At 36.4% G+C, this 18,701-nt stretch overlaps 1 protein-coding gene across 2 annotated transcripts in view; it reads right to left on the minus strand.

Annotated features, from left to right (window-relative positions):
* Cers6 (ceramide synthase 6) overlaps nt 1-18,701 on the minus strand; it is a 290,656-nt gene that overhangs the window by 77,032 nt on the left and 194,923 nt on the right. For both annotated transcript variants that reach the window (XM_027946114.2, XM_027946113.2), the window contains exon 5: nt 1,289-1,339. In XM_027946114.2, the coding sequence (XP_027801915.1) occupies nt 1,289-1,339 (51 nt within the window). The remainder of the gene's footprint in view (nt 1-1,288; nt 1,340-18,701) is intronic.

The raw sequence follows: 18,701 nt of genomic DNA on the forward strand, positions 1-18,701 counted from the left end.
TTCATGTTACAGAATTTATCTCATAAACACAGTGCATTACAGTAGCTGCCATGCCAACATTCCAGTTCAGGATTTTAGGAGCCTTTAACATCCTTTTATAAGTGGAAATTTAGATATATATGGCTTGTGCTGCTCAGTGTACCTTTACAAGATACAAAGAAAACCTCAAATGACAATGTTCAAGGTAGATAGCAAAGCAGCAGTTCGGCCCTAGAGTAACAATTGTGTCAAATAAGTGATTGGCTCTAACACTGTTGTAGTCACTATCAGATGTCCCTGGAATGCTCTGCTCTCCCTAACTATGTCATGTTGCTTATTTACATTCTTTTCTAATCTGAATAAACTACTTGAAAGAGATGGAAGTGCAAATTGGAGTTCCATTTCAATGTGTTCTTAGCTTTAAACTTGCTCAAGGAGCATCCAATACCAGGCCTTAGCCCATGCTGTGAATCTGTGTGTAATAGAGAAGATGTGGAGCATGCTGGGCCACATTAACCCTAAGCATACCCCAAAGCCCAAATGCCTCTAAAGAGATAACTACAAAAGAACCCCAAACTCAGAAAATCAAAGTTGCTTAATGTATCTCTTTGTCACCAAAATACCTAGCTGCATTTGCTTTTCTTATATAGCATATTCCCAAATGAACTAGAATTTTCTAGAAAAGTCCCAGCTTTGATGGTCAAATATTAACTGATCTGGGGTTGCAAAAACACACACTGATATCACTGAATTCACATATAGATACAAAGGTGTTTTGGTGGGCAGGGATTTAAAGTGTTCCTGGCATATAATTTAGTCTCACTTTCAGTGATGTTTTCTTGAGTTGCAGGAATAATCAATCCATGTGTAATGGTACAAGTCCATTTTTCTGCACTGAAGGAAATGACACTTGATTTGTATATTCAGAAGCTGCTTCTAAGCTACAAAGTGAACTGAACTCAGTGTGCCTCTTCTAGCTCTCCTGCTTAAGGTGAAGGCAGGCCTTAGACTTCAGACTTCCCTCAATAATGAGAAGCCCATTGGCTGCTACAAACAGGAATTGTCCACCCAGTGAACTGACTGCATCCTATTTAGCAAATATAAACTTCCAAGTTTACTCCATCTGCAAAAGCAACTGGGCTTTGATTCTGAACTTCATTAAGAACACAAAAACTATTGTCCACACTAAGTCATGTCTAGCATCAATCATTAGGGGCGGGGCTAAAACACAAGTGGCTGCCCAGCCATGCTTGAAACCATGAAACTGATGTGAAGAAGTTAGGGAAGGAAGACAGAAAGACCTGCTTACCTGATAGGGATAGTTGTACCAGCAGTGCCTTGTATTCCACAGCCAGGGGGTCTGAAAAAAAAGGACAAAGAAATATGCTTTACATGTTTTAGAACACTGATAAGAGATGTTTATGAGGGCTCTTGGGATTTCAATAATTTACTGGCATGAGAACTGTTACTTGTTAAAACAAGTAGGTAAAGGAGATTAAAGCAACTAGTAACCCACCATACCTTCTTTGTGATTCATCTTCTAAACTCAACTGGTAGTATTTCAGGTCATATCTGGCATGACATTTTGCCTCATACTTTTTTATATTTTGCTGGTTACTTAGACATATCCCTGCAATGTAACCAGTCTCAACAGCAGAGCCTCCAGAGCCTCACCAGGACCAGTGGTAAATCACCCATCTCACTTATCAAAGAATACAAGTTTAATACGTTGTTGTATTTTTAAAGTTGTATAGATAATACATACTGAGGAAAACACAAAAGATAAAGAAAAGGGCAAAAAATTTAAATAATTCAAATTCTCATCACCATTACCATCTTGAAGTATTACCTATTTTTGATCTTTTTTTTCTCTATGTTACATACGCATAAATATAAATATAGATTTATTTTCAAATATACATATATGTATGTTTTTGAAGAATGAGCAAAGCTCACCAGAATCTATTTTAAAGTATAATACAAATATTAGTTATTGCTTTTTTCTCTGATAACGTTATTTATCTCCACAATTAATTGAAAGCCTCTAAGGAAAATGATGCACTAGGCACATGTTTATCCCCCAGCATCAATGCTCAAGTTGACAGATCAGCATTCATGTTCTGAATGCTGATGAGAAGGAACACAGAATTAAATGCAAGACCTAAAATAAACCTAACAGTATTTCTGAATGTATCAGTCCCATATCCAGGGACTGGGTGTGCTTGCCCCCTAAAGATACAGCAGGAATCTCTTCCACTATGTCCATCCCTTCTAGTCACAGGCAAGAAAGCAGAGATCTCAGAAAAATCTATAATTCAGAGAGCTCCCTCTCCTCTGCAAGCTTCTTGGCTGTTGGTTTTCTCTTAAAATCCCCGCTTCTCCCTGAGCATATCAGATGTGCATCACTTAGACCTGCATGGGTTGCAGGCATGCTATCTGACTGCCTGCACAAGCAGTGGACAGGTGTCTATGTCTCACTGGGTTCCTGCCACCTGAAGCAAGGGCAAAAGCCTGGACACTGTGAATTTGAGGGCCTACCAGGGCCTCAGGTCATCTGGAAAGCTGTTTGCCAAATATTTGAATAATAAGTTATTTCACATATAATACATGTTCACATATACCCTTCTCTCTGACAGTGCTAGATATTAATATGAATTTCTAATTAAAAAATATAGGCACAAAGGATCTCATGTTATGCCCCCCAAGCATTATGAGATAGAGGAACAAATTATCTTTTCCAATTTACAGATGAGAAAATAAGAGTTCATGAGAAGGTGATTCTTCTTATCTGTTATATGGAATCAGCATCCCTAGTCTAAATAAAAATTCAAAATCTAGAATGTTCCAAAACCAAAATTTAAATATTATTTTAAATCTGAAATCTGAAATACTTATGGTCCCAGATTTTTGGATTCAGGACATTAAACATTTAGTTTAACACTAGTGTATGAATCTATAGCATATAATGTTACACATTATATATAACTGCTTTAATTTGAATTAATACTATGAAGTTATCATTTATCAATTTCTTTCATCAATTTTTCCATTGACAAAATTTTTCTACATTTAAAGTTTTTTTCAGAATCATTTCCACATTTATTTGATGTCAAAATCTATATAGTCCATAATGCAAATGAAAGGATAATAATGTAATTAAGAACATAAAAAGCTAAAATATCCAGACACTATCAAAAAACAATGATGACTAAAAACACACTGAAATCCTCAATTTAAAAGGGCAGGTCTAAGGCTCAAATCTTTATCACATTAGATTAGGCCCTCACTTCCCTAACAAGAATCCTACAACACAAGAAATAAAATCAAGAATTAATAAACTGGATGAATTCAATCTAAAAAGCTTCTTCTTGCAAAAGAAACAATGAGGTGAGAAAAGAGCCTACATTTTTGGAGCAAATTTTTGCCACATGCATGTCAGAGCACTAATTTCCAGGATATATAAAGAACTCAAAAAACTGAATACACACACACACACAAAAATCCCCCCAAAAACAAAACAAAACAACAACAACAAACAACAACAACAACCAACAACCCAATCAATAAATGGGCTAAGGATCTGAACAGACATTTCTCAGAAAAATATATAAAACTGATCAACAAATATATAAAAATGGTTCAAGATCTCTAGTAATTAGAGAAATGAAATCAAAACTACTCTAAGATTTCATCTCACTCCTGTCAGAATGGCAATCATTAAGAATACAAACAACAATTAGTGTTGGCGAGGATGTGGGGGAAAAGGTACACTCATACATTGCTGGTGGGACTGCAAATTGGTACAACCACTCTGGAAAGCAGTATGGAGATTCCTTAGACAACTTGGAATGGAATCACCATTTGACCCAGTTATCCCACTCCTTGGTCTATACCCAAAGGACTTAAAATCAGCATACTATAGTAATGCAGCCATATCAATGTTTATATCAGCTCTATTCACAATAGCTAAACTGTGGAAGCAACCTAGATGCCCTTAAATAGATGAATGGATAAAGAAACTGTGGTGTATATACACAATAGAATATTACTCAGCATTAAAAGAGAAAAAAATTATGGCATTTGCAGGTAAATGGATGAAATTGTAGAATATCATGCTAAATGAAGTAAGCCAATTCCCCCAAACCAAAGGCCGAATGTTCTTTTTGATAAGTAGATGCTGATCTATGATGGGGGTGGGGCTAGGCATGGGAAAAATGGAGGAACTTTGATTGGGCAAAGGGGAGGGAGAGAAGGGGAGGGAAGATGAGGACAGGAAGATGGTGGAATGAGATGGACATCATTACCCTAGGTACATGTATGACTGCACAAATGGTGCAATGCCAAATTGTATACAATTAGAGAAAGGAAAAGTTGTGCTGCAATTGTGTACAATGAATCAAAAGGCATTCTGCTGTCATATATACCTAATTAAAATAAATAAATTAATTTAAAAACCCCTTCATCAGGGCTTTAAAGCTACACAGTTAATGGAAGAAAAAAATACTTAAAACTTAAATGCAGTAAAACTTAAATGTCCATTATTAACCAAAGAGTTATTTATAGTTCTCCCAAACAAGAAATACAATCTCTATATTAGAAGTCCTTAAAAATCGTGGTTTTGGGGTGTGGCTCAGTGGTCCAGCAAATAAATAAATAAATAAATAAATTGCATTAATGAGTTTCTGACACTGAAAGGAAATTCTCATATTATTATGTATTAGTATGACTACATTATAAGAAAAATGCATGAAGTGCAACAGTAAAGAAGACTACATAAAATTATTATCAAATCATTTTCTTTAGAAAATGTATAATTTTGTTTTGTCTATTTTTCTAAAGTGGAAGAGGTGCCTCTCAAAACCATATATTTTACCTTCTCTTAGAAACGGAAAATAAAAGGAAGCAAGCTGGTTAAGGAAAAATATTCCATTTTAAACTGCTTCTTGTCAGTAAGAATATTAAAGCTATTAAATAATACATAACAAAGTATAATATAAATATTTTATTCAACCAAAAAAAGGGCAGTTCTGTCTGCATAAAAAAGTACATGACAAGAAAAAATGTTTAACATTGCTAGAAATCAAGGAAATGAAAATCAAAAACTACATTGAATTTTCATCTCTCTCCAGCCAGAATGGGGGTATGGAGGCAGGAACGAATAAAAAACACAAATAACAATAATGCTGGTGAGGATATGGAAAAAAAGGTACACTCATACATTGTTGGTGGAACCATGAATTAGTACAACCACTCTGGAAAGCAGTATGGAGATTCCTCAAAAGATGACCAGCTATCTCACTCCTTGGTATTTATCTAAAAGAACTAAAATCAGCATAATATTGTGAGACAGTCACATCAATGTTTGTATCAATGTAATTTACAATATCAAGTTACGGAACCAGCCCAGTGCCTGCTGACAAAATAAATAAAGAAAATATGGTACTTTCTTTTTTAAAACCCAATGTAGTTGTATTGAATCATAAAGAAGAACAAAATTATGGTCTTTGCTGGTAAATGGATGCAACTGGATAATATCAGGCTAAGTGAAATAAGCCACACTCAGAAAGTCAAGGGTTAAATTTTTTCCCTCTGGAAGCCAGAGCAAAGTAAGGGGAGAAAGAGTGGGGGACAGATCCCACAAAAAGAGAGGGAGATCAGTAGAGCAGAGGAAGGGGATTGATGGGGAGAGAGGAGAGACAGGAAAAGTTAGGAACTACAAATTGACAAAATTATGTACATATAAGAATATACCACCATGAACTTCACTTTTATGTACATCTATAAAGCACCAGTTTAAAAAAAAAAACAATAAATAAGTAGAAGAAAGACGAGCATAGTAGAGGAAAGGGAACAGTTGGAGAGAGAAGGGAGGGAAGGAAAGAAGCACTAGGGATTGAAGTGGGACAAATTCTATTCCATGTGTGTTTGTTATATCAAAATGAGCCACACTAATATGTATAACTATAATGCACTAATAAAAACATGTTTAAAAACTGCATGGCAATTCAAGCACCTTTTACAGAAACAGATTGCCTTTTTTTTTTTTTTCGCATGGCATTACAATGCCAGGGAATGTTACAAAGGTTGAAAAATCTAAGAACTCAATGATTCTCAAATTTTGTTTTCCAGTAGCTTATGAGATACATTTCCCTCTGCACACTCTGCACATCTGCACATACAACAAGTAATGTTGTGAAGTACTTTACAGATTTAGGGCAATTTACACATATCATCTCATTTCTCACAACTTGTGACCGTTCAAGATCACAAGTTACATAGCACACAAGGTACACAGGACAGTTTGGTCAATTCCAGTTTACCTTTCCCCCCTTTTCCAGTACCTTTTCCCTCCCCCATCAATGCCCTTCTGCTTCACTGATCTCTCTGCTATTTTCATGGGACCCCCATTTTATTTTATTTTTTTGTGTGTAAGTATGTGTGTATGTGTGTGTGTGTGTGTGTGTGTATGTGTGTGTGTGTAATAATAATAGCCTGCATTCTAATATATACATCAAGGTAATATTATTGATTGTTTTATAGGAAAACAATATCAGAGAGGTACATTAATAAATTGGAAGTTACCCACCTGGTAGATGGATAAGGTGGGATTTAAATGCAGACTAGCTACACTCTTGCACTAAGTGGGTAATGAAAGAAAAACATCATGGGCATTTGAAATATGCCTCATTTTTTAGGTAATTAGTTATTACTAAAAACATAGAGTGCTAGGCTTAGAAAGGATATTCAAATCTGGTTTATTCCACAGAACAATCTATATGTCCAGATGGGTGAAGAGTTCTATGCTGTCAAACACTAACAAGACCTCTCAGACTTACCTCTTGCATTTTATTTATTTATTTATCTATTTATTTTTTAGTGAGTAGGGGGGTCAAGAGAAATTGCATCCAAAATTTTTCCCCATATGGACTGAATGTGTTCCCCTCAAATTTATATGCTGAAGCCCTACCCTCCAACATAACCATATTTGAAGTTGGTGGGGCCTTTAAAAGGTAATAAAGGTTAAATAAGGTTGTAATGGTGGGCCCCTAAACCGAAGGGTTAGTGGCCTCATAGGAAGAGATTTTTCTCTGTCTCCATGCACATGCACAGGAAAAACCATGTGGAAACTGCAGTGAGAAGGCAGCTATCACATGCCACGAAGAGGCACCCTCTCTAGACCCTGATCCCTGCTGGAACTTTATGTGGAACTTCTAGTCTCCAGAATGATGAGTAATCAATTTCTGCTATTTAAGGCAGCTAGTCAGTGGTATTTTGCTATGGCAGCCTGAACTGACTAGCACAGCATTATAAGATGTTTCCTTAAAATGGTACTTAGCAGCTATTAAATTATATATCAACTAATTTCAAATTAAGAAGACTATAAAACATCTGAATAGCACTAAGACAGGTGATATCATAGCGGATGAGAAATCACCTCTAAACCAATTTAAACCACAATGTACAATGGGATTTTTTCATTATATTATGTACATCTGCTCCTAGACACATCACTTGAGACACAGCTCAGTAGCAAGCTCATCTGTCAATAATGCTGAGCCCCAGGGGAGTCATCTGTGGCTCTTTTACCTTGAGCAAACCTAAAGCCAGCACCAGGATGGAGGCCAGAGTACTGTTGGAGGTCACCTTGGAGTTTTCACTTGTATTTAGACAATCCATACAAGTCTTGAGTGCTATTTATTCTATGATTGTTTTTAAGGGAAGAGTAGAGAAGTCTCTTTAAATGTCTGTAAATCTGCTCTTTTACCAGGTTTCCTTTTGTATCAGCTGCACTGCAGAGATTTCATTATGAACAGAACTCATAAAAATAGATCAGGTGTGATCATTTTATTTTGCCATCTGGAATAATTATGCCAGTGCATGCCTACAGAGAGAATAGATTTTGAAGCAAAGATGAGAGAAAAGGATATGCATCTAACCAGGCAAGTGTTAAATGGTTAAAAAGAAATATAAATGCACACACATACACATATATACATTCTCCCCCAACAAGAATCATCAGTAGGCACCTGCAGTTAAATGACTAGCTTCTATGAATTAATAACTATTTTTGATTTAACCAAAGAACATGAATAATAGAAAGTATTACAGGCATTTTGTTTCTTTATCAAAGACATGAAGGGTATGTGGGTCTTTACCCAAAGTCAGCATCTTAGAGGTAAAATTTCATTTTTCACTATTTCCATCAAAACCTCTTCCTGGCTTTCACAAAGGCCAAATGACACAACTAACAGTCAAGGAAAAGAGTCTAAGAGACATGCTATCCTCTACATAGTTTAAGTCCCAAGTACACGAATGCTTGGATTATATGTGAAAACACCAGAGAGGAAGCTTCCTTAATCACGTTAATATCTATGTTTATAATATTATGGAAACACTGCAGATCCTTTTAGAAAACTATTTTACTAAAACTACTTGAAAACATCTGATTGAGTTATATTTAAAACTTTAGACCTTGTACTTGTATTTGGGATTTATTATAAGATACAGATATGAAAAAATAATACTTCTGTATCTGTAATAAATTATCCAGGAAATGTCACTGTTTGTCCACCTTGAGCCTAGCGTATAAGCTTCATATGATAGTTGGAAATCACTGAAACATTGGCAATCCTTTTAGGAAACTTTTGGCTTTGTTAATTTAAATGAATATACACCAAATCAATTTGGGAAGATAATCTGTAGTTTTAATTTAATACACATTTTAAAATAATGCAGGATACAAAGATATATTTCATGTTTTGTGAATTTAAAATATATACAAAGAAATTATGTTTGTCTCTCAGCCTAAAGATGTTGCTATTCAGTGCTGAACAGCCTGGGACACTCCTCAGAATGCAAGAGGTGCCCTATTATGTCTTTCTTTCCTGGGTAGGAGACATGTGACTATAAATCTACAAAGCAGAGTGGTAACCTCTCCCTGGAGGCCTGTGGCATCTGCATTAGCTTTGAAAGCTCTTGTGATGTACAAATGCAATTTGGACTTGACCTTATGGCATCATATAAAGATAGCAGCCTTTCGTATTGATTAGGCTTTAAAAATAATGCTGATCCTCTAGACCTGGTCTAGCATGTGCCTTCAGCACATTCCACAATCAATTTAGAAAGTAACCTCCTGATCTGCCAAGCACAGAGAAGCAGAAGGAGATCCTTGGAGATGGGCCCTGAAGTCACAGGACTCGGTGAGGGTTTTATCAGAGAAATGAAGAGCAGCAGAGTGTGAGTGCCATTTCCAGGCCTTCTTAAACCTTTTGGCCAATTGTCCTCAACTTTTTCTGCCTCTGCTCATCTGAAGGGCTCCACACATACCAAACAGTCCCAGAGGCACACTGGCTGTATTCCTCAAGAGTCTGACCAACATGGAGTTTGAAAAAAGCCATTTTTCCCATCGATTCTGTTGTAGACTTCTCTGTGCCCATTGAGAATCAGTGCAAGGCCAGATCAGTAATCAACTCCATGTTTAGAGGAGAAAGTAAGGACAAGAAAATGAGATGAAGGTAAATGAAAAACATGAAAGAAAGTGAGATGGAAAGCTACAGTGGTAAATGTCAGCAGGAGGGAGACAGATGTGCAGGCCAATGTAGAACTGGAAAGGACGCTGATGGGAGTGTCTATGAAGCATCATAAAACCAGTCAAAAGACAATTTAGAGAAACAATTTATAAAGCATATGACAAAAAGATTAATAACAATAATACACAAAGATCATGAAGTTGATTGAAGTGAGAAAAATGGGGAGAAGATACAAACAGGTAACATGTTTAAAAATACATGTGGCCAATATGTCTTAATACGTGAAATTACAGATTAAAACTAGACAAAAATGTTTAACTACACTATCTGCCAAATAACAAAGGTTAATATCCAAAGGTCATAAGGAAACCAATACTCTGCAAGTATAAACAGTCTTTCTAATTTGGTAACATGGTATCATGAGATTTTAAAATGTACCTGTCCTTGACCCAGCCTGTCCTAAGAAATTAATTAGACCTATGTGTAAAGGTATTTGTACATGAATACCCATTATAGTTCTTTATCTAATAATGAAAAACTGAAATAAATCTACTTGCCCAATACCATGGGATTCCCATTTTCTTAGTTTGGGATTCTCCAGAAGTAGATCTTGAGATGAAAACTTGGATGCAGACTGTTTTTAAGAAAATGAGATAAATGAGGGAGAAAATCTAATATAGTTTGCAGAAGTGAGCTGGTTACTGATGCAGGCAACTGCATCTGAACCCCTTTGGAAAGCCCTAATCTGATATAAATACTGTGTGTGTGTGTGTGTGTGTGTGTGTGTGTGTGTGTTATGATTCATTGTTTAGGGAATAATAACAAGAAAAAGGGTCTATATATGTTTGCAACAGATATGATTTTTTTCAAATATTTTTGATCTATGATTGTTGAATCCTTGAATTTTGAAACCATGGATTTAGAGGGTTGACTGTATTTAGACAGACAGACAGACAGAGACACACACACACACAAAATGCATGACGGTAAAATTCATCAAAGTTTACTTAGAGATTTTCCCTGACTAATGATTATCTCAGGTGATTTTTGTTTTTTAATATATTTGATTGTCTGTATTAAGTTACACAAATTATTGTATCTATACTTTTTCTGACAAGCCATGTGATGCAGCCCTCCTCCCTCCACCTTCTCAGCCAAAAGCTAGAGTCAAATCTATTGAGTAGGGAAGACTCTTTGTTGAGGTGGCAACATAAAAGGCTTAATTAGATAATCCTTACCGTGGAAGAGAACAAGGGTTGGCCTTTGAGACAATTCTGCCTAAGCAACCTTAGTATTCACAGACCATCATTTTTTTTTTTAATGAATTTACCTTGAGAAAAGGTCTATCTACTTAAAAGTCACCATTTCAAGGATATTTTAAAGAAATTATGTAAGAGTGGAAAAATATTTCTCTCTCTCAAAAGTATTGAGCACTTTATGAAATCTGACCTGCTTTTTAAAATGTCAACTTGTTACCATGCCTGCGTACCTGAAAACCTGTAAGTAATAGATGATATTACATGAATACAAACATGTTAAGTAGAATCAGTACTAGATTTCCCAAAATTACTTCCTAGAAGAAATTGCCAATAATCCTGTCTAGAAATGGCCACATTTGGCCTTGAGAGTCACAGATTTTACATGAGTGGATGTGTTGAAAGGAAACATTGCATCATGCTATCATTATTTGAGAATGCTGCAGGAAAATAAGAAATTCAGACCCTTGCAAAGCAGCTGAACACCTACAATCTTAAATTACATGAACAGAGAACACCATTTTTATGAAGGGCAGGGGAATCTAGAAAAATATGAGTTCCTTACTTTCCCAATTCCTACAATAACTGAGGGCACACATGACAGGAAGGAGAGACCTGGAGAAGACACAGGAGCTCCACTCTCCTCTGTCTTTTTAACACTGAACTAACTGAATGACACTGGGCAAGTCATCTGGCAGCTCATGTGTGGAGTAAAGGGTTGGACCAAATAATTTCTAGGATCTCTTTCAGACCTATATTTCACCTCTCTCCTTACTACTTCATTTTTTAATTTTTCTCAAAACAAGTCTTACTTTGCGATGCTCTGACCATGGTACTGATCCTGACCTGTGAGTGGAAACCTAACATCTGGGAAAATTTCTGTTCTCTTCTTTTATAGGGACCCCATTTCAATACTGCAACTTAAGACTCTTTCAATCGCTGTCAAAATTAAGTCACTTTTAAACATAATGAGAGCATTATTAGTAATCAGGACAATTAAAAACTTATTTTACCCAATTTTGTGATGTTGGAGAAAAACTCATAAAGTGAGTAACTGTTTCCCAATATGTCCTCTGTGAGGCTTGAGTTTTATATTATGTTTGGTATTAAAGATTAAAACTTTCAAAATTAAACTGCAATGAAAGTTTGATGATGATATATTTTTTTTTTGATGATGATATTTTAATTCAGGAAAATAATTACCTCCCCTTTCCTTACAGCCATTTTTATACGTTAAAATTCAGCAGGGATTCACAATTTTGTTCATCATTACTCAATACTTATTAATAAGACAACTGATCAAACCATACCCTTTAAATGAGTGGCACATCCTTTTATCTTATTTATCTTCTAATTAGGATGGAGAAATTACCCTTTAAGTTGGTGAGTTAATTACAAAGAAAGAATTGATCTGCAGGCAGTTAAGTTTTGATCATCAGTTTCTGATTTTAATCAAGCCTGTCTTCCTGTTTTCCCAGCTTCTGATCTTCCAAAAATGTGAAATAATTTTTTGGGGGGAGGACGGGGGAGCTGCAAGATATGAGCTGAACAGATAAATACAACTGAAGTACATTATGGAGGCTGAACCAGCAATATAGGGAGGTTTGCCGAACGTAAGAGAAAACTTCCCTCTTGATGAATAAAAAGGGATCTTAAAATCAATGAGATAGAAAGCCTAGGTGATTAATGAAACTAGCATGACACTAAAATGTAATCTCAAATTACTGCTCCATTTCCCTGGAAATAAAAACCAGCCCACCAGCCATGGTGTATCACTGATGGATTTCTATTTATGCAGGTAGAATATACAAATAGAACCAGGTCTCTCTTTTATCTTCCATTGTACTTTTGGAAGGCTTTGTTTTGCTTTACCCCTACCTAGTGAATTTTGAGTTAACTGATGCCTACAGTGTTAACCTGTCAATATTCACTTTCTTGTTGTTTCTAGGCTCACACTCTCTCTCATGGGGTTGCATTTATTACTTGTCAAATACCTGGTTCTTCAGGCACATATAATTACTGAACTTCCCTGTGCAAACAAGTAAAAACCAAGGTTATCATTATCCTAGAAATCTGTAATGCTGAAAGAGTCCATGACGGTAAACCAAGCTGGATCCTCAGCCACCAGGCTAAAGAATACAAAAGAAATCATGACCTCGGACGACACTGAAAGGCCATGATTCAGTGCAGGCACGAGGTAACCTTTAAATGGGAAACAGCCATGAGACAAGGACATTTTACTTGCTCTGATGTAAACAACTAGTAAATGAACTGAAAAGACAGAGTCTTCTGTTATCATTGGGAAGTATTATCTAGAAAATTCACATCAAGCTAATGTGTAATTACCATTTAATAGATGCATCATTGAGTAAAATCATGACGCTATATTGGGTCTTCAATTAGAGTTTATAAAATGCTAATTGAAGGGGTTTTGACACCATAACAATATTTGCAACTGTATAGAGATAACTCAGTTTGGAATGCTTTAATGTTATTAAAAACCTTGTTTTTTACTTGTCACTAATGCAATAAGCATGTTTTATAATGTAAACGGAGCGAGAACTCATCAATTTAGCTCCCAATTCTAGATCATACATCCTGAAAGAATTGTCCTGGGTTTTTATAACCTTTGGTTATAAACAAAAATAACATACATCTTTCACCTAATGAATAATGACAGGTTTGTATTATGTATAGATATTGTTCCAGTGAACAATATTTAATTCAAGATAGAAATGAATCCCAAACTGCTTTATAATGGGACTCACTGTAATTTTGTCCCTGAAAAAATGAAGAGGACACCCAAGGAGAGGAAAATTACAGTTAGTTTAACCAGAAAGGAATGAAAAACTGTCTAAATATAGGGAAAATTAGCAGCTGTAGCAAGCTCCAATAGAAATAAAATGGAAATGGAAGTCAGGTGCACCGTGGATTTTCTTCGTTTAAGATTTTATTCATTTAAACGATAATATTTTAACAAATAGTATAAAAATAATAGGACTGAATATTAAGACAATTAAGTTGCGAATGCATTCTCATTTATCCATTCAATAAAATTCACGTATCCAGCATTGGCTCTGTACCAGCCAGTGTCCCAGGTGCTAGAGATGTACAGAGAACAAAACAAACAAAGCCACTGCCCTGAGAGGAGACTGTGCATTCAGTGCAGAGACGGTCAACAAACAAAAGAAACAAGCAAAACTACACAGTATGTTTTGTAGGATGAAAACTGAGGAGAGCACGTGCTGCAGAAAAAGGGATGAGGAGATGTCCAGGGTGTGCAGAGGAGGTGGGGTTGAAAGAGTACCCAAAGAAGGGTTCATCATGAATGGTGACGGCTGAGTAAAAACCTGAAGGAAAGCATCCAGTCATTGTAACTTTCATTTTTCTATACTGATATTATTTTCTAATTTCTATCTTTATTTATATGCATATCAAGTAAGCCATCCATACAGAGGGGGAGAAGGCATCGAAAGGGGCAGGGAGGAGGGAAATTTAGTTTTTAATAGGCAAAAACTTCGCTGCCGCTTCCTCCACCGATAAGTTTGCACTCCATTCTTGATTATTAAGTTGTATTCTCAGGTGTGGGCCTTGCTATTTCCATTTACTGTTCCTGCAAAAAGCATTTAGATTGGGGTAACATGGTGTCGGTGGCAGGGGTGTGGTGAGGGGACTGGAATTCAGATCTTTCACAAGACTGGCATTTTCTGGCAAGTAGGAGAATGAAAGAAAAAAAAAAAAAACCCTGCAGATGAAATGTCTGTTTTTCTGTAAAAATCCTTTAACTGCTTCTTCCCTTGACATCTTGTCAGCTTAAAAAAAATACTGCGATTTTCCTGTTTCAATTTTCTGCTCAAGAAAATGGCCATGATGATTATAAGAGGTTTTATGAGGCTGAGTATGTAAAGAGGCAAAATGTTAAGAGTGTAGAAAAACAGTGTAGAAATGGAAGTCATTGATTTTACCACTTAAATGACCCCAATCACAACACACTGTGACAACAGAACACAACAAAGCAAATACCAGAGAAGTGAATCCAATTGAGAAATCACAGGATTTGTAGATGTGTTTTTACACAGTTTAAGTATGTTTTAAGTATGGGGAATATTTAACTCTTCAATATGTTTAACCAGCATGGCCAATCCTTCTGGCCTCTGAGGAAAATCTGCTCTTAGTATGCTATACAAATTCTTCTGATGCAATCATATCATTTGGTTCAGAGCCGTGGCGATAATCTCCTAAGTTATGTTTCAGAATAACCCAGGAGGATGTGGCTTTACACAGTGGCTGCTATTGCTAGGAAACATAGTCAGATGCTGTAAATTCATGAGGGTGATGATCTTAACTAAGGTTGCATATCAGAATTGCTTTTATTTATTTATTTTTTTAACTCCCAAATTCCTGGGGTGGACTGCAGACCTATGAAATAGGACTTCTGGAGGGTCAGTGCTCAGTTACATGTCTACATGTCTGTTTACACCAGCTTCCCTGGTGACTCTGATCGGCAGCAGATAAGCTCAGATGCCCTTGCTACACTGAGGCAAGCTGCTGAGGCCTGCAAGACATAGTGTATCAGGTGAGGAATTCTATGAAGAGAAGTTTGTCACCACCTAATTTAGCTGCTCAGCATGTCCCTATCCTTCTGTGAACAGTGCTCAAGGTCTAAATATCTGACACCTCATGGGACTTGACAAGTAGGGAAGGAAAAAGTGAAACCTGGAAGGTGATTTTACTGTTCATTTTAATAAAGATGCTTTCTAGAATGGCAGCCACACAGCCTAAGTTTCTGAGATAGGAGACACGCAGCGGGCAAATAATAATAGGCTTCTTTTACCCTGTATAAAGAGAGTAATTTTACCTATCATGAGCAAAGTCGTCTGTTCTTGTCCTTGTCCTTGCCTATACCAGCATCATTCTCCCCCTTCTTCCTTAGGGACTGAACTCGACTTTAAGCAGAGCATGTTATCTCAAGTTAAAAACAAGATGTCTCAGCCTTCTGCAGATAGGCAAGGCCTTGTGACTTGGCTCTCATTTATGAAGTGGAAATGATGTGCGGGACAACCAAAAAGTCATAGTTTCAGATGACTGGGCACGAGAACAGGTTTTTACCTGTCTACCTTTCATTCTTCTTGGGAACTGTTTCACTGATGTACTGGTCAGAGCCCCAGCAACTGTCTTGTACCAGGAAATAATTTGGAAGGTAATCTCGTATAGTTGGGAAGAAAGATATAAAATCCCTGTATCCTTACTGACATAATGAAGCCACCACATCAGGCTTCTGATTTATTCCACATAAGAAATAATTTTTCTTGGGCTAGATTTGTGGCTCAGTGGTTAGAGTACTTGCCTAGCATGCATGAGGAACTTGGTTAGAGTGTCATCACCACATGAAAATAAACAAATAAAATAAAGGCATTGTGTCCATTTACAACTAAAAATAAAATAAAATAATTATTTTTCTTTCTTGTTTTAGGCACTATGAATGATTGATAGATTGCCGTGTACTTCAAACCTAATCCTAATTAATATAATGAAAGCAGACACCTAGAGATGGATAAGGTCAGGAAGACATTTCAATGGGGTGCAATGTCCATCTTGTAAATTCCTAAGGCATGAACATTGTTTCTGATATCCTTAAAAGGCATGTTGCATATATATAACTTTAAGTTTATAAAAGACTTAATAACATTTCAAATCCAATTATCTGATCTTTGTAGACTAAAGGATAGTTAGCATAGTTCACTGATGTTAAGCTGATGAAAGATGACAATTAAAACAGAGAGCAGGGAATGAACTAGAGCCCATTCATAGGAGGAGTCAGTGAGACATGCTGTCTTGTTGACCACAGGGGCATAAAGGATACAGACGGGGAGAAGATGACATCAAGATATCCAGTGTGGCTGGATTCTGCAGGTAGCAAAGACCATTCAAAAAATGAGGAAGGCCAGATGACGGATAATGGGGAAGATGGTGAGTTTTGTTTAGATCTTAAAGAAGTTTCGGCGTGCTTCTGGGATACAATGCAAAGTCAGAAGAAAATTAGAACACAGGCTGGGAATCCAGGCTCACTTGTCCTACATTTTTAAATACATTTGATAATTTCACACTCAATAAAGCTCAAGCTCCTTATCATGAGTCCAAGGCAATTTACAACATGGCCTTAACCTACCTTTTTAGATTTATCTCTAAACATCTCTCTTTGCCCACAAGGCCCCACCCCACCAAACATAAACATTATGTTTAAGTCACAAATGACTTTACAGTTTCTCCCAAGTAAGCTTTATAAAATCCCCTCTCTCTTACACATTTATTTCACAACATGTATCCATTTTGTGCAAGAATCCAATTCCCCGTCTTCCTCCCCTGCTAGACACGATTCTTTGTTATTCTGTACAAAGCATAGCAAAACTGATCCCTGCTTTAGGACTTGTTTAATTAACCCAGTCTCACACTCAATGCCTCTGTGTTTTTGCTTACTCTGTTTTCCTTATCTGGAACATAGAAAGGAATCAATGATGGCCCTGAGCTGTCAGGGTGGGGTGAATAATAACATCTCTAGGCTTTTATCTGGAGATACCAGATAAGAAAAACAAAGAAAAAAAATATTGAACAGCTAACAGAAGTAAAGAACTTTTATATGAAGAAAATGGAAGCAAACTACTCAAGTCTCTGACAACTTGTATTGCATATGGCAAAACACATCAAGAGTGCAGGATCAATATTTGATGCTCAGCAAGGCAGGCAAAAACAGGCTGCGGGAAAAGCACTGGGTGCTCAAGATGCAGGGTTGAGCTGGAGACAGGAAAGCACTGAGGGAAACATCCCCAAGCCACCAGAACATAATAGTTTCATCAGCAGAACTGAGATGCTGGGATAGATACATGCTCATCCCCAACTGTGCATCAACCACCTCACCAGGGGCATCCTTAGCTGAGGTCTGGTGTTTCCCTGCTTAAAGGTTTTCTAAATGCTATGCAGACAGCATGGGACAATGCATTTGCCAAATACACCAAATCTCAATACAGAAATATATTGTTTGCCTTCTCCAATTTAAAATAAACAGAGGAATAAAATAATGGCAAGCACAGAAGCCTTATCTAAGATGTGTGCATACTTTTATCAGTGTTCTATGACTTACACTCTTATTTTTTTTTGCTAAGAATTAACAAAAATATTTGAATTTATGAAAATTACCTTTTAATTAGTATGATATAAGACAATATAAACCAAAGATACATATTATTAATATTATCGAGTACTGACAACAAGAGAACTGCATTGAGCCCTTGTGGGAAAACGTCTCCTCAGTTTTTGCACATCTCCCAGGGCTTTTACATATGGCAGTGGAATATGGTTATAGAAGACTCTGCAAGAGAGCAGAGCCTGAAAAAGGAAAATTTCAGCACCACCCATTCCTCATTCCCACATAAACTGCTTCTCAGGGTTGGTTCTCTATGAAGGTTCATTAGAAAGACAAAGTGAATATTGATGACCCAGAAATGATAACTTTGTCCAAATGAGTTGAAAACCTATTAAAAACCTGAACACCAATGTTTATAATATTCATAATTGCCCAAACATGGTATTAACCAAGATATTAGGTAGGTAGATAAACTGGTACAATCATACAATGGAATATTATTTGGAGATTTTTAAAAAATAAGCTATCAATCTGAAAAAAAAGATACAGAGGAACCTATAAATGCATATTTCACACCTTTTTTATTGGTGCATTATAGTTGGTTTTTGTTACATATTTGGACATGCACACAATGTAAGAGTATAATTTGGTCAATATCACTTCAAATGCATATTGTTAAGTGAAAGAAGCCAATTTGAAAGGATTATGTACTAATGCTAATTAAATGACAATTTAAGGCTAAACTATGGAGGCAGTAAAAGGATTAGCAGTTGCCAGGGACTAGGAGGGAGGGAG

Source organism: Marmota flaviventris, chromosome 11, assembly GCF_047511675.1.
Source record: "Marmota flaviventris isolate mMarFla1 chromosome 11, mMarFla1.hap1, whole genome shotgun sequence".
Taxonomy (NCBI): Eukaryota; Metazoa; Chordata; class Mammalia; order Rodentia; family Sciuridae; genus Marmota; species Marmota flaviventris.